This window comes from Heloderma suspectum, chromosome 11 (genome assembly GCF_057233095.1).
Source record: "Heloderma suspectum isolate Gila_16-S chromosome 11, 16-S_ref, whole genome shotgun sequence".
Classification (NCBI taxonomy): Eukaryota; Metazoa; Chordata; class Lepidosauria; order Squamata; family Helodermatidae; genus Heloderma; species Heloderma suspectum.
In genome coordinates, this window is record NC_139468.1 from 38848970 (window position 1) to 38870614 (window position 21645).

The 21645-nt window shown below is 47.5% G+C and overlaps 1 protein-coding gene across 1 annotated transcript in view; it reads right to left on the reverse strand.

The window, feature by feature from the left end:
• SV2B (synaptic vesicle glycoprotein 2B) overlaps positions 1-15340 on the reverse strand; it is a 47916-nt gene extending 32576 nt beyond the window's left edge. The window contains exon 1 of the mRNA XM_084816451.1: positions 14848-15340. Coding sequence (XP_084672577.1) covers positions 14848-15340 — 493 coding nt within the window. The remainder of the gene's footprint in view (positions 1-14847) is intronic.
• Between the last annotated feature and the right edge of the window lie 6305 nt (positions 15341-21645).

The following is a 21645-nucleotide window of genomic DNA, read 5'->3' on the forward strand; positions in this document are numbered from 1 at the left end:
GGGTGCAGAATTTAGCTTCCTGAGAATCTCATCTTTTCTTTTCTAAAGCAAGTTACTAGTCCCTATGGCTGCAAAGATATGGCTGCATTTGAAAGTGTGTGAACAGTCCCTGGTGAATCTTTATTTAGCTGGATAATAGTCTGAATAAGATTCTCAAAGTTGTTCCATGTGAGGATATGAATCTGTGTCTCCCCACATCCAACCCCCTGGTTAGGAAATATATCTGCCAGAGGGCCACTTTGGTGTGTGTGTATATGTGTGTGTGTGTGTGTGTGTGAGAGAGAGAGAGAGAGAGAGAGAGAGAAAGAGAGCGAGAGAGAGAGAAGGGCCAAGACACCAACACACACACACACACACACACCATGGCCTACTTCCAAGTCTCACTGCCACAATTTCTGCTCATTCATACCCCCTTTAGGTCTTTTGGGTTAGCAACTGGGGGCAGGGGTGATGTTCAGCAGATTGCATCACCAAGGAGGCTGGATTTCATCCAAAATCTCCATTTGTCCATCTCTGTGATCCTGTCCTTTACTGGCTTTGAGTTCAGTTCTCACGTCTAGTCAAATATTTGCAACTTGGGGAAGACAAAATGTCCCAAATAACAAGCATTCCTGTAGCAGAATAAAATGACTGGGGGGTAGGGGGGATGCACCATGCTGCAAGGTCCTTGGGTAGCTGAGAAGATGGATAAAAAGTCACATTTTGCAGTTGGCTTGCTTATTTTCCCCGATGGCAAACAGAGAGTAGATTGATCTCCTCCCAGCCCTGCCAAAAGTGCTTTGCTAAATTAAAAGGCAACGCAGCATTACAAAAAATTAACAAAAACATTGGATGATTTTGCAACAAAGGGCTTTAAAGCTCCTGGTAATCAGACCTTAGAGGAGTCCATAAATACTGTCATTTCTCCAAATCAGAATATAAGCAAACCCTTCCGCAGTGAATCACACAGTATTTAGCCTTTTCAGGCTCTTGGCTGCAGGCCAAGCCTGGTTCCCTTTTATTTATTCATTATTCAATTTCCCCCCCAAGGGGATTGTTATTCAGTGGATTGATCCATGCATGCATGTCACACACACACACGCACGCACGTGCACACGCGCACACACGCACACAACTCTACAATAGAGCTGTAAAATCCAATTAAGAGCTGGTTCCTAGGGTGTCTATATAATCGGGCTCTCCTCCCAAACACTGTATGGACTATTGGACTCTAGGGATTGGCAATCGGCAACACTCAAGCTGCATTCAGCCCTTTGAGGGATGCCAGCTGTCGTCTATCCACTTGTCCCTCCTGCAGTTGCCGACACCCGCGGCCCTTTGGTGCTTCCTGCATATGCTTGAAGAGAGAGTGGGATAGAGAGGGAGGGACAGAAGCGTGAGGCACTGGCCAATAGGTCCAGGCACGGGAAAGCAGGGAGTGGGGCAACCTGCCCCTGGGATCCAAGAGGAAGGACCCACTGTCTTTCTCCTCTGCTGCTCCAGCAGGATTCAGCACGTCTACCCTCCCATCTCCAGCAGTGCACACTATCACCCCTGGCAAACAAAGACCAACGGAGAGAGCAGTTCATCGGTGTCTCACAAATACAGCCTACTGGCCAGGCCACTTGGAAGCAGGGCCGACTCTTTTGCCAAGAGTGCAGGACACGGAAGAATGGGCTCAAGTGACAGGAAGCCAGATTCCGGCTGAACATCAAAAAACTTCCCGACTGTCAGAGCAATGCGACAATGGAACCAATTACCCAGGGAGGCGGTGGGCTCTCCCACACCAGAGGCATTCAAGACAAGGCTGGACAGCCATCTGTCAGGGATGCTCTGACTTGGATTCCTGCACAGAGCAGGGGGTTGGACTCAATGGCCTTGTAGGCCCCTTCCAACCCTACTATTCTATGATTCTATGATTTATGTAGAGGCTGTGCTACTTATGCACGAGCCAATGTAGCAAGAGCCCTGTCCAAACCTCGCCTCTGCCACGAAGCCACTAGGTAGCCTTAAGCAAAGACAAGGGAAGGGCTGCGGCTCCATAGCCAAGGACACGCTTTGCATGCAGAAGTCCCCAGGTTCCATCCCCGGCATCTCCAGGTAGGGTCAGGAAAGGCCCCTGCCTGGAAACGGGGACAGCAGCCGCCAGTCAGTGCAGCCCAGACACAGGGGATGGACCGAGGGTCTGACTTGGCTTAAGGCTGCTCCCTAAAGTTACATCACCCTCACCCAAAAATATGGGGACAAGAATACTGACCCACTGCACAGGGTTGTTGTAAAGCTGACTGTGATCAAACCACCTTTTGGGGGGAAGCCTTTGGCTTTGCCTGACCCCTCCACCCACCCCAGATGAAAGTCCAAACCAAAGTTTGTGTCATTCCATTGGCTTTCCTTCATCCCTGGCAATGGTTACGATTTTGCTTCTCCCTCACCTCACCTCCCCCCTATCTGTTCTCTTCCCTACTGTTGAAACAGAAAATGTAAGGCTCTCGGGGCAGAGGCCTGTGCTTTTTGCTTATGTTACTCCCTCAAGCACCGCAAACACTGAACAGCTCTGTATAAACTATAACGACATGAAAGACTGTTAACAATTAAAATATACTATAGAAATGTGATGGCGATTCTGGCTATTCTCAGTGTCTCGAGGCAGCGCGCCAGCCCAGTCTTCCCCAAACTGAGAAGCCTCACTTAGGGGGCTTCCCTGTCTAAAGATGGGTGTTTCTGCATGCGGGAGCCATGCCAAGGAAGAGGTGGTGAGGTGCTCACTGCTGCCTTCCAACACATCAGGGATGAACACAGAGGCACCCTATGGGACATCCCTGGTCTCCCACCAAATACCACTGCCTGAGCAAGCCACCCCAACCACACATTGCTGGAGGGTGCTTTCCAACTGCTCGGTATTAGAAAGGGACATGTTGTTAATGGTGAGGGTCTATGGCTCAGTGGTAGAGCACCTGCCTTGCAGGCAGAAGGTCCCAGGTTCGATCCCCAACATCTCCAGGTAGGACTGGGAAAACTCCAGTCTGAAACCCTGGAGAGCCGCTGCTGCCAGTCAGTGTTGACAATACTGGGCTCGACGGATCAAATGTCTGAATCAGTATAAGGCAGCTTCCTGTGTTCCTGTGTTCCAAATGTTGTATTTAGCCCTATTCAGGCATTATCAATGTGTGTTGTTTAAACACATGGGGAGGGGCAGCACACTTTCTGGATTGTGTGGAGAGCCCCACAGGCGGATGAGGCCCTCCTCTTCACAGAGTCACTCTCCGTGCCTACAGCGTGACGAAGGTGACAACAGAGGGGGGAAGGGCTAGCGTGCTCCCCCTCCTTCCATGTTTAAACAACACACTTTGATAACGCCTGAATAGGGCTTTTGTGTACCCTGTAACAGCTTGCCTGTGTTTTGCTCTTTTGAGTCAAAATAAACTACCAAAACCGAACCCTCCTAGAATATGCTGTCAAGTGTTCAAAACGAGCCTCGCCGATTGCAGCTAGGGTGGCCGTGTGTCCTACTTTACACAGTTTTCTGTTTGAAAGGCTGTTAGAGGACAGCCCTATATTTGAACCTGTTCTCTGTTTGAAGGGCTGCCCTCGAGTCCAGCTTAAAGATAAGCCAAAGAGAGCTTCGGCTATTGGGTGATACAGGAAAGAAAGAACCCTCAGAAGGAGCAGCTGGGCCATGAAGTTGCCCACCAACTGCACCTGAACAGCAGACTGAGCAGGCACACGGCTCACCTGGTCACCGACTGTCCCACTATGGTGAGAGGTATGGAATTTCTATTTAAATTATAGCCATTATTTCTAAATTTGCATCGATACATACAAATCTATAACCTTGTTTGTTCTCTCTTTGGTGATGCAGAAAAGGCCACACTCAGGGTGGCCATGTGTCCTCTTTTTATAGAGAAGGGTCCTCTAATTGAAGGGCTGATGGAGGACTGTCCTCTGTTTTGAAGGTGTCCTCTGTTTGAAGGGCTGTCCAGTTCCAAGTCTGATATAAAGATAAAGAGCTGGGCCTTGAATTGGCCCATCAACAGCACCTGAGCAGCAGACCAAGCAAGGCACACAAGTCACCTGGTCACTGTTTTCCAGACTATGGTGAGATGTACTGTATTTCTATTTGAAGAAGAAGAAGAAGAAGAAGAAGAAGAAGAAGAAGAAGAAGAAGAAGAGGAAGAAGAAGAAGAAGAAGAAGAAGAAGAAGAAGAAGAAGAAGAAGAAGAAGAAGAAGAGGAAGAGGAAGAGAAGGAGGAGTGTTATTATTGTATATCTATACCTACAAATTAGTATATACAATTTTTATGCAAATTGGTGTCCTCTTTTTTGGCAATTCGTTAAGTGGCCACCATATAACTGCAGAATATGAAATAAATAATCTGCAGTGCCTTAGCATTTATGCACATGCACTGAAATGCATGTGCACTAGAAAGAAGATGAGAAAATGCATCTAGCACAGAGAGAGAGGGGGGGGGGGCAGATCTAATTTCCATAGATTCAGGGGACCGAAACCTGAAAGGTAACAACTCACCCTAACAAGGCAAAATAGGAACAGGGATTTAACAGGGACAGCAATGCACTGGCGCATGGCATCACCTGATGGCGCCACCAGTGCCATCAGAAAAGTTCATGCATCCTGCCTGAGCTCATGCTCTTGCTCCCAGATTAAAAACAAGCGGCCAGGCCGGATAAATTGCTTTCTGTAGAGATCTATTTTGCCAGCTGTTCATCCAAAGCTTCTTAAAAACGAACGCTCCTCCCCAACCCACACTCCCCCACCCACACACACATACAAAAATGTGTCTGACCCAGCTCTTCCATTTTGATTTTAACTAAAGTTATATTGCCATTATAATGCAAAAAGGCTTCCTGGGCAATCTGTGTGGGCATCAGCTCAGTGGGCCGGGGCATGGGGCAGTGGGAGTATTTGTCTTGAGCTGCATCTCCAAAGGACTTGGGGGAGCAGCTGGGTCACTGTCCCATTATTCCAAGCAGTTAAGGATGTGCCATCTGATGATAATGCAACATACGGCTCAGACCTTAAGAGCAGAACAAAATCAGCTTCACAATGTCTCTTAAAAAACAACACTACAACTTCCCTACATATACAATAGGGTTTGGCAACTGACAGTTACTGAGCCACGCTAGGATCCCTGAGGGACCCTGTTTGGCTGTCCTGTCTCTTGCTCCTTTGTTCATACTTCCTAAAATAGTTGGCGGATATGTGATACACACAAGCCAGAGAAAGATGGAGCCTTTTCTCCTCTCACTAACATCCACCTACTTATCATTGCACAGATACAAATGCAACATACAAAGTGGGTCTCCCTAGATCAGCTTTCCCCAACCTGGGGAAGGCATGCCCCAGCCAGCTGGGAGTTGTAATCCAGCACATCTGGAGGTCACCAGGTTGGGAGTGGCTGTGACACAACCGTGCACGGGGCTAACTTGTAGAAGTGGAACCGTGCACTGCTCTGACTCCTAGCAGTGGTTCTACGGGGCTTTGACTCTGTGCAGTATCCCAAGCGCATGAACATGACCCATGGCTCTTATTAAGCTCGGGTTCTTTTGCTTTCTTCTTTTCTTCTCCGCAGTGAGCCAGCTGCCTCTTGCAAAATGCAGTTGGGGGGATTCCAAATTGGCTGCCAACAGCAACAATACTTAAACCACACCTTTAAGTTGGTGTGATCCAATAGAAATGAAGAGGGATGAGCCATCTCAGAATCTAGTCTTGCCAAGGCCATGTTCCTAAGCAAGCTCACCTGGAGGTAGGTTCCACTGAAAACCATGGGCTGCTCTTTTGAGAAATGCGTTCAAGGAGGGTCGATTGCTAAGTAGCAGCTGCACTGCATGCAAAGGGCCCAGGGCCCATCCTCAGCACCTCCAGTTAAAGCAGGGGTGCAGAACCACAGATCCATGGGCCAAATCTGGCCTGCCGGAAGGCTAAATCTGGCCCTCCAGTCTTCCCCAGATGGGAATGCCCCCTTCCCCTTCCCCTTCCCCGGCCCCCACCCCTTTCCCCCGACTGCTGATGGTTTGGTGATTTCCCGGCTTTTGAGTGTGTGTTTTCCCACATCTAAAAGGCTAAAATGCCTATCCTAGGGCTTAGTTACTGGCAGCATAAGCCTTAAACTAAAACATGCTGATATTATTTGTGTTTCGGTCTTGTTCTTTTGGCTTCTGGCCCTGCCAGAATGTGGAATGTGGAATGTGGAATACTGGAATGTGGCCCCTGAGAGCTTCTCCAAAATTGAATTTAGGCTGAAAAAGGTTCAACACCCCTGAGTTCAAGAATCTCAGGACAGTACTATAAGGAGAGAACTTTGCCAACAGATGTGGAGCAGAGGAGACAATCGTGGGCTTAGGGATGGCCATCGTGGCGAAATCCTGTTTGCTTCTGGCTTGATGGATCCCCGTGGCGCCCCTGACTCGACAAGCACTTGCGAGTCAAGCGGCAGGTCAGTTCCCAACATCTGAGAACTTTCCTGCCTTTTTTTGAATCTATGAGCCATAATTTATGCAAAATCGCAGGTATAAATATTTCTGGAAATCGTGACTTGTGCAAAATAGCAGCCATAAATAGTGCAATTTTGCACAAATTTTGCTTTTTACGTCTGTCATTTTGCACAAATCGTGATTTCCGTAAAGTTTTAAAAGCGGAAATCCACAAGCTTGCCTGACTTGGCGCGCATCAAGTCGGACAAGTGTGGGGATCCGCAGACGAGAGTCTAGGCGGCCAAGCTGGCAAAAACTCACCGAACTCTACCCCCAACCAGAGTCCTCCAACATCCTTACATGGGCTAGATGGATCAGGGGTCTGAGGGCTAAACCAGACTACATGAGGGGTGCCTGAGCAGACTTTATATGCCTTCTGTTTTAAGAAGAAATATCAGGCCTGGTGGCCACAATTTGTGAAAAGAAGGATTAACCCTTTCCCCCCTCCCACACCAAAGCCCTGATGAAAATCATCCACCAGAAGCTGCAATTTGCCTGGAATTCCGGCATCCCAGCAAGACAACAGCTCAGGTAGGAGGGCACAAGGTAAGCCTTGTAAGGTAAGATGGCTGCCTGGTCAGATCTCAAAGACAGCCAGCCAGATCAGGACCCTGATCCTTGACTTGGATTCAGGACCAAGGCTAGCAGTTCTTATGGGATTGCCACCCCCTCAAGTGCTGCATCCAGCTTTTAAGGGCTAGCACAATCAGTGGCCAGCTTCTTTTGTGGGGTGAAGGTCTGGAGGAGTGAGGGTCTGGTTTGGGAGTTCTTCCCCGGGCCTTCCTGCCCAGTGGAGCTGTCACAGGTCCACTCCTCAGAGTCAGAGGGCAGCCATACATCCACAGGGACTTAACAGATGATATGTGGGATCCAAGGTGGATCTCAGTTGTGTCTAGCGATGGGCGAACTTACCCTGAGTAACAAATTCATCCATGTGAGCTTGAATCAGAGTTTTCCTTTAATACGAGATCCTGTTCTGTGTATACGAGATTTTGTGCATGCACAATATCAAGGTGTATTTTAGAAGCTGTAGTTTGGAATTGCATAGAGCGGCTTGACATCATGCATCACCATCTTACATGGCCCCTTTCTGATTTGTTGTTTTTACATGACCTGCCTGTGTGATGATGTCATGTGATATTAACTCACCATAACTAAGGATGGGCGAACGAGCGGTGCTCAAGATTGCAAGAATTCTCTGAACATTGCCTTGCTGCTCTTTTCATGCTCAATTCCCATTCCTGTTTGAAATCGCTGTTTGCTTTGTGTGAACGGGAAACTTTCGCAAATTGAGCAGTAATCGAACAGGAGATTTGCGCAAGTTCCCCCCAATCTGCACAAATCCGCAAATTTGCGCAATGTTCCTCCATAGACTAAAGCCGGGCTGATTCAGTCCATGGAGGAAATTTGTGCAAATTAGAGAATTTCCGCAAACTGAGCAGGGAATCGGGAGTGAGACAAAAGCAAGCACACGTTTGACAATTACAAATATTTTTGGCGGACACGTGTTTGGCGCTTCGAATGGGGCATGCTCGCATACTTGTGAGCAAACATGAAATTGTCATCACCAATCACTGGTATGAAGATGGACTTGCAGAGTCCTCACCCCCCTCCTCCTCATGGAGCCGGAGAAGTGGTGGTGGTGAAAACAAGGAGTGAAGGAGCTTCAAGTGAGACTGCTTCGAGTACGTTTGCGGGGTGGGGGGTTCTAGCTGGTAGGAATCTGTGGGGGAATCTGGGTATTACTTTGCAGTGCATGCTCCGAAGCTCACAGTCAGTTCTGAAGTTAATAGCAAATTCTTAATGCATCGATCCAGGCTCAAAGGTGAGCATTATGGAAGGGCAAGTTTCAAGTAACAAGCCAGCTAAATTCTGCATTACTAATTCTAACGTTCTAAAATTACATTATGAAATTCAGCAGTATCACTAGTTTTGATTTCTCCTTGGAGGGTTCTTAGGCTGGCTCCAGGTCTGAAGGGGCCCTGGGCAAAATATTCTCTGGTGGCCCCCCTCCTCTGTCAGTGGACCCAGGTGGGCTTACCTGATGGAGGGGCAGCCACCGCCATTTTGATTCCAAAAATGCCCCAGAGGAACACTGTGGACACTGTGGGAAATCATAAAGGCTTTAGACCCAGTTGCTTGGCGGTGCTGGGAGTGCCGAGCCAGAAAAAAAAATTAAGCGGGGGCCCAGGGAAGGGAGCAACACTAGGTTCCAAGTCCATGAGAAAAGGCAGATGCTATTTCAGGCTGCATTATAGAAGTATAGCTTTCTCTTTAGTCTTTTCATTTCTCAGTCCTCCTCCAAGGACTAAGCTAAAAGAGATTCTTCGTATGCAGACTGACCTCTCTGGAAAGGAACCCTTATCAAAACTATGCCTTGAAGGACGGCCGCTTGAGATTTCCGCCAAATGAGCTCTTGAGCCGATGTTCTTTGTGTGAAATAGGGGTAAGAAATTCCAAGCCATGCATGGCTAACAACCCCAAGGGCCCCCTGTGATGCTACAGTCATCCAAGTGCAGCCTTCCCGTCACTCACTTTAGGCAGACACTCTTCTATAGATGAGCCATGGGCTAAAGGGACCTTGCATTACATTGCCTTGTATGCATTGCCGGTTTTTATACTACCAGTGACTCAGGAGTACTACAAAGCCTTCCTTATGCGGAGGCCACAATGACTAAAAAATAGACTACATAAGTCTACAGGGCCACCATACTGGCAATCTTGTGTGCGGTGCCGGTTCCAAAGGGATAACACAGAGCCAGGAAAGGAACAGAAAAGGGCAACTAAGGGAGCCATCTTATGTCCCCTAGACAGTGTCTCAGGAACACAGGAGTGTTTGGTTTCCTGGCTCTGACTTCAGAGACAGGGCTCCAAGCTCGGAGCGAGGAAAACATGCTCTCCTCCCCCTTGTAGCTGGTGCAGACAGAACTGCACTGGTTCCCTCTCCGCGCTCAGAAAATGGAGCTCAGAGATGGCAAAAGGGGGGCATGCCTGGGAATTGGGGAGGGGGAGATGGGGTGGCAGCCATATGACAAATACTATGGCCACCCCAGCCTCCTTTCCTCCCCGTCCCCAAAGCCTCAGCTAGCCATCGGGTTGCACACGGAAAGGTTCAAGGGTCTGAAGCACCGTCCCTACAAGAAAAGGCTAAAGCTTTGGGGGCTCTTTAGTTTAGAAAAAAGAGAACTACAATGGGACATAACAGAGGTTTACTTTTTTAAAATTATGCCTGGTGTAGATGGGTGAGCCCCCAGTACCAGAACTCAGGTTCACCTGATGAAGCTGTTTGAACTGGGGCTGAGTGAAGATTCCGTCCTGCATGCACGCGCGCACACACACACACTTTTACAGTCCTATGATTAGTGATGGCACGGCCCCCGATTCCATCCAGGAATATGGCAGAACCCCCCTGCCCGCACCCCTGAGTCCCGCTTGAAAGCCCCTGCCCCCACTCAGTGAGGGGCCTGAACTCACCCCAGTGGCCTCGTCAAGCTCCACAGTTGCCATTTTTTGAAAAACAAAATGGTGATTGCAAAAATGCGCAGATTTGCATTTGTGCGGAAATGTGCATTTTTTGTGTGTGCACATATTTGCATGTGCAAAAATGTGCAAATATATCCATGCATATGCAAAAACGTGCATTCACAAAAGTGTGGATGTTCGCACATATGCAAATCTGCGCATTTTTGCAGTCGGCATTTTGTTTTTCAAAAAATGGCAACCACAGAGCTCAACAAGACCGCTGGGGTGAGTGCAGGCTGCTCACTGAGCACAGGAGGAGCTCGAGCATGGTCCAGGATCCAGTGAGCGGGGGCAAGGGCTGGGCGGGTGCCTGGAGAACCTGGACAGGAGTGGGCTCGCACATCTCTGCATACGATCTGCAGGCTGTGAAAGTCAGAGGGCATTTTTGGTGACTTCCTTGGGTGAGGGCAGGAGAAAGTCAAGGTGTTGGGGGGTGCAGACAGTAGTGCAGCTGGGACTGGTCCTTGGGGCTAAAATCCAGGGCCACACAGCACAGTGGGGGGAACAATCCCCCAGAGAGCAGCAGGTGACGAGGCCATTTTATTTCTGTAGTCATGATGGTACTATGATTTAAGTGAGATTAAAATGCAAAACTGCACATGCTCAAAGTGTTGTTGTTGTTGTTATTAATAATAATAATAATAATAATAATAATAATAATAATCAGGGCTGACAAAAAGTGTTGCTGGTCTTCCATATCAGGAATGTTGGCTGTCAAGCATGGAATGGCAGCTGTGGGGGAAGAGAAGAGAGGTATGCTTCACCACTGGAGTACCACACATGACTGTCGAAAGGACTGTAAGCTCATTGGGTCCAGGGTCTAAATTACCTCACAAACCACTGGGGCTGGGGGGCTTACCAGTAAAGGCAGCAGCAGGGGCAGCCTCCCTTCCCCCTCCCTTTTCTTGCTTAAAACATAGTTCCCCCCCTCCACACACTTCAGTGCCCAAGAGAGTCATCACGTTCCCCCACAATAGGAACGTGGTGTCATGACATAGCATCATTCCAGAGACATTGCTGGGGAGAAAAAGTTGGTAGCTTGAAGCAACATGAAAACTTCATTTTAAGGCAGGAAGGGGGTGGGGAGAGATGCTGGTATTTTACTAATAAGGCCCCTCCTCCCGGTATTTATTGACTTTGTCCTGCCCTCTCCAAAATATATACATTTTGCTCCACCCTTTTCATACACACACCCCAGCCTCTCCCCCACCCCTCCCAAATTTGCTGGGAAAGTTTCCAGAGAAACCTTCAGATGAGCACTCACTCGTTGAAAAAGAGGGGTCAAATCCAGTTGTGCCCTTCTGTTCTCAGGAGGGCTTTAGAATGATCCAGTGGAGGCCTCTGCTAACGAAAGAGGGGGGAGCTGATTTCTACCAGTTCCCCCTTCCCCCTGCAACTCCAGAGGAATGAACAGAAGAACAGAAGAAGAGCCCTGAGGCTGGATCAGACCAAGGGCCCATCTAGTCCAGCATTCTGTTCCCACAGTGGCCAACCAGCTGCCCACAGGAAACCCACAAGCAAGACAAGACTGCAACAGCACCCTCCCACCCATGTTACTGGTATACAGAGACATACTGCCTCCGGTACTGGTAGTATAGCCCTCAGGACTAGTGGCCATTGATCCTCCAATGAATTTGCCTAACCCCCTTTTAAAGCCATCCCAATTGGTGGCCATCACTGTATCTTGTGGTAGCAAATTTAATAGCTTAACTATGTGCCATGTGAAGACGTCCTTCCTTTTATCTGTCCTGGATCTCCCAACTTCATGGGACGACTCTGGGTTCTAGTACTGTGGGACACCATGCATAATTTTGTACACCTTTATCGTGTCTCCCTTCAGTACTGGCTCCAGGTTTTGGAGGGCCCTTGGGCAAGCAGTGGTGTGGTGGAGGCAGGGCTCGCAGGGACGCAGCCCCAGCACTTTTTCCACGAGCAGGGACTCTGATGTCATCTGCCGCCCCCCTCAGAATTCCCCGCTCCCTCTGAGCTTAGCTGCGATCCTCACTGGAGCTGTGTGGGGAATGAATTTTCCAGGCAACAATATATTGTTCCATGTTGGAATGCAAGGTATTTGGGATGACTTGGTCTGGAATGGGCAGTTAAGACCTATTCGCTTTACCAAAGACGTGCTCCTGGTGGAGATGAAGACTCCTAGAACTGGTTTCTTGATATGGATCAACACAGCTGCCTGAAATTTCTGGACTGCCCTTGGAGACTGTCACAATGAGCTCCTGCATTTCCAAATTCACCACTACACCACTGTGTGTGTGCGCACGTGCGCACACGCATATGTGTGTGTGTAGTTCAATCCAGCTGGGTGTGTGGACGTTTCTGTTGGAGGCGGAGGGGGGAGATATAACGAGGGAGCTTAGGGAAGGCTAATGGGTAATGTTGGGGCACTGAGGGAGTGTGCAAGGGGGCTGTTTAAATGAGAAGAGATCTGTCCATGAGGGCTGAGTTCAGAGGGTGAAGCTTCCATAGAATATCATATTTTGAGAACCTAAAATGTTTTTGAGTGAGTGAGTGAGTGAGTGAGTGAGTGACTGAGTGGGCGAGTGGGTGGGCGAGTGGGTGGGTGGGTGGGTGAGTGAGTGAAAAAGATGTTAACACCCCTGCCTTTTTTCTCAGACGTCCAACTGAAATACCCCTGCCTTGCTCTCAGCTGCACTGTTTTTGGATCCCAGTTGAAGGATGTATATCTTACAAGGTTGTATAATCTTAGAAGGGGGCGTGGCTGTGAGGGGGCGTGGCTGTGACTGTCACGAAGGGACCCCGCACTTTGGAATTTGCCACCACACTACTGTGGGCAAGGCACCCTCAATGAGCTCCCTCCCCCAGCGAGTCTACCTTCTCACTGCCATTGTCACCAGCTGCTATTGCACCTCCTCCTCTTTGTCACCCGTGCTACCACTTGCTTGCTTGATGGGCAGAGTGCCAGGGAGCCAGGAGGCCATGGCATCTCCTGCTCCTCCTTCTCACCACCACCATGGTCTGGGCCAGAGCGAGAGGCAGGTGAACAAGCAGGTTGCAGTGGCAAAGAGGAGGAGCAAGTCCAGGGGGCTCTTGTCAGTGGGGCCCTGCTGTGGTGTGGAACACCAATGGAGGGTGGCTGCCTTTACCCCTAGCTTGTTCCTTCCCCAGGAGCATCTGGCTGACTGTAGGTGGAGACAGAGAGTTTGTGCAGTTGCTCCTCTGGTCTGCTCCATCTTCTGATGTTCATACAATACAGATTAGTTTGTGAAATGGCATTGTTCCAGAGATGAGCATTCTTTCAACTTACTGAACTTGCCAACTTTCCATTTCAATTTCGGGGAGGGAGGGGGCGGTAACTATAGCAAATCTATTTTCATACATTAATAAATATTTAATGTTGAGCCATGGAAGGGACGCTGCAATTTGGACCATGTGCCATGCAAAATGTTTACTGTGAAATGTGTCCTTTTTTCTGAAGAAAAAAAAATCTATTTATAGTATTAGGCCATCTGCTTAGTTGATTTGTTCAAGTCCCTGGTGCGTTTTTTTGCCTATATTGTTGATATGACGGACAACCTGGGCATGTACGCTGTGCTGCCTTGGGCTGTCGGGTTTGTGGGGAAGGGGCTTGGCAGAGCACTACCCCTGCCTGATTTTACTCACTAGGGAGTAAAGGGTTGCATTGTTGAAATTAGTGTTCCAGAGAGATCAAGGAGCGCTTCCTCATTCTCAGAGAGGGCCAGAAATTGCTGTTCAACAATGGCTGCTCCTCGTTCTTTCTCTCCCTGACATCTGGCAGCGGTGGGGTTCCACCCAACAGCCACTGGTTCCTGACACTATAGCAAGCTTGGTTCACACGACACATTTCCCCACACAACTGTATAACTGAATGCAAAATTGTGTGGAAGAATGTGGCTCTGCAGACTGCTGGAAACACTTCAAATGCATCATCTCAGTAATCCTTACAAACAACTTCGGAAGGAAAATAATCATTAATAATACACATAACAACTGAGCCTGAGAGATCATGGTTTCCTAGGGCCACCCAGCACTTTCTTGAGATTTAGTTGCTTTGGCTCATAGCTCATACTTCCAACCATTATGTTACACCAGCCCTGGCAGTCCCCAACAAATTAGGGATGAGTGAACAAGTGATTTTCATGATAGCCAAGATTCTCCAAACACCACCTTGACGCTCGTCTTGCCATGTTTCCCGTATTCAATTGCGCTATTTTTTCATTCCCTCTGAATGGGAAACATGCGCATTTTTAAAAGAGTGCATCCAAATGCACACTTCTCCTCCAAAGAGTAAAGCATGGAAATCTGCATTTGGGGCAATGCACATTTTTAAAAGTGCACACTTTTCAAACACGGATGCGAATTCAGGAATTTGCAAAATTTTGGAGAACATATGCTTCCGCTTACATTAGAGATTGTGAACGGGACAAGTTTGCATGATTTGCGAACATACATCAATGAAATTTTCATTCATCCCTACAACCAATGTTAACTTAAAGGATGATCCAACTGTAAGGGGAAATTTGGAGAAATGACCCACATGACACCCCTTTGTTCATTCAGTTTTGACTCCTAATAGGTGCCCTGGAATGAGGCAGGGGGTAAGGACTGAATACAGGCAGTAAAAAGTATTCCAAACTATTTCAAATTCCTCACCGCCTACAAAGGCCTTCCCTAGCCTTGTGCCCTCTGGACGTGCCGGACTACAACTCCCATTGCCATCTGCCAGCTTAGGCAATGGCTTTGCTGGGTGGGGTTGATGGGAGTTGTAGTCCAACACACCTGCAGGGCACCAGGTCAGGGGAGGCTGTTCTGCACCACCACACCCATCCTCGTGGCATGCCATTGAAGAGAAATGGGGCTCACCTAGCATCCCTTTGTTGGAGCTGGACAAGCACATATCCTTTTCAGCACTGGGGAGGACAAAACCAACCACAAACACCTCCACCCCATCTGCCATCAGTGCCAAGCCAAGGACAATGAACAGCATCCACTGGAAGCGCCCGTGGCCGCACTCCTCGATGATGCTCTCGTACTGGTGAGCCAGCTGCTCTTCATCTTCCATCTTTTCTGCCATGAGTTCAGCACGGTCTCTAAACTCATCAGGCAGCCCTGGGGACTTCTTCTTCTTGTTGGCCTTGATGTCATCTGGGTGAGGGATGCCCTGGTACTCTCCTTCGTAGACTTCATCATCTTCGTCGTGGCCTTCTGTGGCATCGCTCTGAACATCTTCGTCTTGGCCGTGCTCCTCCCGTCCTTGATAATAACCATCATTGGGAGCGTAGCCTTCATAGCGGCCATCTTGATATCGGTAATCTTCTGAAATCTTGTTCACCTTGTTTCTACGGTCATCATCCATTTTGACGTCTAGATAGACACTTAGATTTATTTATCACTGGGTGTATTTATGCTGTAATGTATTATGTTAATATGTTGGTTTAAAAATAAATCTGCCCAATTTGTCCAGTTAATTATACAAGCATGACTGCTCCTTTGGAGTCACACGATACATGATAAATGGCAGAATTCTGAGGAAACTTTGTGGTGGTGGTGTTTTTAATTTGAGTTGTATCCTCCCCCGCAAAAGGTTGCATAACGTTTTTGATCTCAGCACTGCTTTTCCATCCCTTTTGCTTCCTTCAGCTGGCAAGAGACGTCAAAGGCCGGTAGAGGAGGGATCCGCAACTCTGTATAACCAGAAGCTAGTGCAGCTTGGCAGGTTGTTTGCTTTCCTGATTCATTCTGCCGCTGAAGGTCACGCCCTGTGAAAGAAAGAGAAACAGCAATGAAACGACTTGAAATGCAGAGAAGGAAAGTCCTCACCAGGCTCATTTCCTGGTATATTTGTTTTATACCTGAGAGGTTCATGAAGGAACATGATGTTTAGGGCACCCACACAAACAGGTGTATCTCTTATATCAGGGGTGAGCAACCTGGAACCCTCCAAATGTTTGGACTACAGTACTCATCATCTCCAACCAATGCCCTGGCCTGCCTGACTGGTGTTGTAGTCCAAAACATCTGGAGGGGGCCAGGGGGCCTATCCCTATCTGGCCAAATTGGTCATTCTCTGATTCTGCAATCATGCTGTGCAAGTGTGGAATTCTGTCAGGGGGAAGGCAGCATTTATCGCCTCCAGGAGGTACACATTTATCAGGACACCAACCTGTCTATGAAACTAGACATGGAAGCTTGATGGAATCTCAGAAGGCAGAAGAAGGTCGGAGTAGGATTTCAAGGGGTGTCTGTGGGGAAGGGGGAGGTCAAGCTTCAGTGCCTTTCATGGCTCTGAGAAAGATAAACAGAACACACGGTGAAAAGTAAATCCATGGTCTGTTGTACCTTCAAAGACCTTCATGGGTGGCCTTGTCCCAGTCACTCTCTCTCGCTCGCTCTTTCTGCCTCTGCTCTTATTTTCCCTTTCACCCTTGTCTGTGCCCTTTTCAAACTCTCCCACTCTCAGCTGTCCCCAAAGCCTCCTGCTTTCTCAAATGACTCCTCCCATTCTCTCACGCTGCCCCGTATTATGCTTGAACCCAGAATTATGCTGGACTGCCTAAGGCTGCAATCCTATGCACACTTACCTGGCAGGAAGTGTCACGATTCCCTTAGCCCCCACTTCACTTCAATGCCCAAACATACACAGACGAGAGGCTTCAGTCTACAGCTTTTAATCCATTACTTCACAGGATCATACAGATGCAAATTCTCAGAGAAACTCTCCATCTACAAGGAATGCCTTCAGGGGATCCGGAATTTACAAGAGATGCCCACTGTTTGAAGAGGGAGGCAGTCTCGCTAGCCTAACTTAAGGGGGGGAGGTCCCTCTCTTCTCATGAAGCCTCTAAGCACAGCTTCTCACAAAAGGCCAATCGGGTAGACCGTCTAAGTTCTGCCCCTGCCTTCTCTCTCTTTGCTCTGCACCTGCGCCTGGCATCTATTAGGTTAACCTCCTGTTTGCTGCCTCTCACGGGGGGGGGGGAGGTGAGGAGGGACCCTCAAGTTCAGCCATCTGTATGTTTGTAACCTGAGAAGCAGGCCTACTCATCTCTGGACTAGCCTGGGAAAACACCTCCCCCATGTCTGAAGGTTCTCCTTCAGAATCTGAACTGCTATCCCACTCCCTGTACTCAGACATAACCCTGACGGGAAGCCCCAGTGAATTCAGTGGGTTTTACTCCTGAGTAGGCAGGTATAGGTTTGCACAATTATGCTTACATTCTCAGGTCCCAGGTTTGATCCCTCACATCACCAAGTAAGGCTGAGAAAGAATCCTGCCTGAAACCCTGGAAAACCATTGCTGCCAGTCAGTGGAGTCGATCATACTGGGCTAAAAGGACCAAGGGTCTTTCTCAGTATAAGGTAGCTTCCAATGTTCCTAAGAGTGGTGGTGGTGGTGGTACCAAGTGTTTTTCCTGGTCCCTATTCATCTTTTTTAGGGGCCGCGGTGGCTTAGTGGTTAAGGCGCTGAACTGCAGACCGGAAGGTCGGCAGGACAGCAGTTCGAGACCCGAGTGCCGCGTGACGGAGTGAGCTCCTGTCTTCAGTCCCAGCTCCTGCCAACCTAGCAGTTCGAAAGCAAGAAATTGCAAGTAGATAAATAGGCACTGCTTTGGCGGGAAAGGTAACAGCGTTCCGTGCACCTCGGTGTTCAGCCATGCCGGCCACATGACCACGGAAGCGTCTTCGGACAGCGCTGGCTCTTCGGCTTAGAAACGGGGATGAGCACCGCACCCTAGAGTCAGACACGACTGGTTGGGGACACCTTTACCTTTTTATTCATCTTTTAGTAAGTCACCCCATCTGTTTTCCTTTCAGGTTAAACGGGCTGCTATGTCATATTCTAAGAATATGATTCTAAGAATAAAACACACATCAATTAAAAAATAACTACAGAGATGCAACACAACAGACAATCAATCAGCCCAGAAGATGAAAGGCCACTAAAAGAAAAAATTGCACCCATTATGGATGGGTTTGTACAAAGAAATTAAGCTACGAGATCTCCAACAAGTATTTATCTCATCTATCACAGGTAACTTCTGGACCTGGAAATGATAGCTAGATAGATAGATCCACATTGTCACTGAAGCAGTGCTGTGTGTACAGACAGATAAGTCTGTCCATTTTCATTTCTCTCAGTTTCTCATTTTTCTGATTGCACATTTGGTTCATCTGAAACTTTGAGAATTTTTTCAAGCTTATGTTCAGCTCTTCCTGAATGTTGAGATTTGTTTTGAACGGCATGAAAATTCATGCACATTTTCTCCCAATTTAATTTCTCCCAATACATGGATTTTATATGCAGTTTTGTCTATTAGACACACCTTTTGCAAGCAAATTTCCCAACAGAATCCATTTTAGCATTGTTTTCACTAATACACATATTTTTGTGTGCACTTTTCTCTAACATAATATTGTAATGCAATTCTTATTGGAAAACTCCATTGCAAAATTCAGATAAGTGCAAATTTCAAAGGATAACTGAGTTTTGGTTTGTGCATTGGATAGACATTGTGAAATTAGGTAAGTTCACATTAAAATGTGAACGGAGATAATTTCTCCCCCACCCCTAGCTGTGGGCATCATCTTCTGCCAGGACCAGCTCCAGAGTGTGGGAAGACGAGGCATTGTCTAGGGCCCCAAACCCAGCAGAGGGCCCATCAACTTAAAAGACTCATACTTTCCACTTTGCACAGATGCAGCCTGAGAGAATTCTCTGTTTGCATCTCCTGCCTCTTCCAGGTTAGGGGGGCCACCGAGGGCCCTCAAAATCCTGGAGCAAGCACTATCCTCTGCATTTCACCTGCACCGGATACCCTGTTGGGAATCCAAGGCTGGCAAAGGGACTTCCATGCAGTGGGCAAAAGTGATAAGGACTTGGTCTTGAGCAGACACTGGATTCCACCTACCAGCAAATTCCAAGGTGAAGCTGGAGCCTCCTGCATGGCAGAAATATCCAAGGAATGTAAAGAGAAGAAGCATTTCAATAAGACAGGTAAAGCTTCTTAGGAATGGAGAGTCAGGAGACTGAAAATAGGTTCACAGAGTCTGGAGCTTGTACAAGAAGGCAAAAAGAAATGATCAGGGGCCTCTAGCTGATTGCTTCCACGTTTCTCTCGCAAGCACAGTTGCTTCAGTTTAGGCATCCTAGCTGTCCCCAGAACATTGGGAAGAAGTCCAAGTCCTACTGTGGACAAGCAGTCCTGCAGTATTAAAACGGGTTGTCTCATGTGATAAGCTGGGGTAGACAGAATATAGAAGGCCACATATAGGAAAAGTCAAATCCAGCCCTACACACCTATGTACATACAGCCAGCTTGCCAACCCCACCTCTGCTGTGCCCACATATCCAAATTATGGCCAATGCACCTAAAATCCTACACGCAACAGCCAAAATGGTGTGGTCGATTCGATTTCAGCTAAAAATTTGGAAAATGTTTGGCTGTGGATCAGCGGGACAGCCATCTGTCAGGGGTGCTGGAGTGGCATCCTGTGCTGCAGAGCATGCATTAAGCGGGGGGTGGAGTAGATGACCTTCAAGATCCCTTCTGACACCATAATTCTATGATTACAATATTATTATCACTGTCTATTCCGTTTATAGTGCCATCAGTGTACTTTTTTTTTTTTTACGAAGTTCAGTAAATGGAAATGCTGGCTCCCGCCCCAAGGAACTCCCAGTCAGCAAAACCCAGTTGTAGAGGGAATGAGCGTGGGCCAATGCCATTTTAGGTGTTTAGAGTTATTTTCAGCTGGGGCTGAAGATTAAGTGTAATGAGGTGGGGGGCTTGAACCAGGAATCTTGGCATCTGATGCTGGTAGGGATGTCGGAGAAATCCACAACGGAACCAAAACGAGTTCAGATTTCTATGAATTCAACCAGTGGATTCTGGAGTGGTTTGGCTTTTCCCAAGTGACATGGATCCACAGACTTGCAGATCTTTTTTTTTTTTTTACTTTCTAGAATTTTATGCAAATTTAGTCATAGAAAACTATGTAAAATAAAAAAACACCAGCTGAAAATGTGCATTTCCCCCATAGGCTAAAGCATGAACATGCTAATTTGGGAGGGGAAATTTGTGCATTTGGCAGCGGGATTTGTGCATTTACACAAATGCAAATGTACACAAATACAAATTTGCACAAATTTGGGAAATTGGAAAAAAATCCAGTTCCATCAATGAGCAGAGGATGCAACGAAAGGCACCTGACAATCCATAAAAAGCAGATGTATGTCACAAAATCCGTCCATCCTTAGATGCTGGGACTTGGTCTAGTTTGCTGCTATGGACCATGCACATAGATGGATGAAACTGTCAATTTCCATTTCTCTCCATTTCTCATTTTTCCAAGCTTAAGTTTGGTTCATCCAAACTTTGAGATGTTTTTAAAGTATGCATAAAAATTCATACGTATTTTTGTTTGCCTTTCTTCTAATGCATGCGTTTTTGAACACAAGTTTGACTAATATACACATTCCTGCAGCAATTTCCCTAATGCCATGCATTTCAATGTTATTTTCACTAATATACACATTTGTGTGAGCACTTTCCCCTAATGTACAGAATTTTGTGTGCACTTTTTTATTGGAGAGTAAAATTCTGAAAAGTGCTAATTTTGAAGGATAACAGTTTCAGTTCATGTGTTGGTTCAAAAGTGTGAAATCAGGTAAGTTAGCATTAAAATGAGAAACAAATGCACTTCTCCCCCATCCTTAGGCCTCAGGTCCCTCTTCAGTCATGAGGGATATGCAACATCAGCCTTTATGATTGGCAGGCATGAGGATCCTGGATTGGCCGGGCCTGCTGGCATAAATACAGAACTAAGAACCTGGGCTGCTGCACTTGACTTCCAGTGGGCAGGTGATCATACTCTGTTGGCATCTCCTGCTGTAGCCACTACCTTCAGCTACCTCTGAGCCAAAGAACAAACCTTCTAGATCTAGATTCAGGTACAGCCATCCACAGTCCTGGCAGAGCCTGGCCCTGACGTGAAGTCTACTGTATAAACCACACCATAGATAACTCTGCGGTATTACAGATGCTTTGCAACGCATGTGTTCAAGCAAAGAGGAACAAAGATGGCGGTGTTGACTCTCAGGTTCGGTCCCTCAACCAAGAGTAGGTCTGGGCTCTGGCATGTGCCCATCCGTGCCAACCACTAGCACCAAGCATGAGCACCAGTTGCAGTCTATTTGAATTGGTGTCTAAGACAGCATCATTTTTGTTTATGTTTTTGCATTCTATACACACAACGGTCAATTACAGCTCCTATTTCATTTCCCAGTGGGCCTGGAAATCATAAATTTCAATCAGACCTGTGAACAATTCTGGAAAGCGAATTGCATGGAAAACTGATTAACAGCCGGCAACTTCCCCACTGAGGGGGGATCCTGGGGAGGGAGGGGGGAACGCACAAACAATATATAACTGCAGGGAGGGGACAATCCAAAGTTCTGCCTCTCTCTTGCGCTTTCAGCCTCTATGTGAGGAATGTAACATTAGTTAATGAGCTGTGACTCCCTCCTTTTATTCTGCTTTAAAAACCAATAATCTCGAGGATACTCCTGCAGTGCCTGGAGCAAACTATTTCATTTAGCTGAAATGAAAGAGAAACAGATACTAGTATGTTTTGAGTTTGTACCTGCAATGTTTTCTGCTC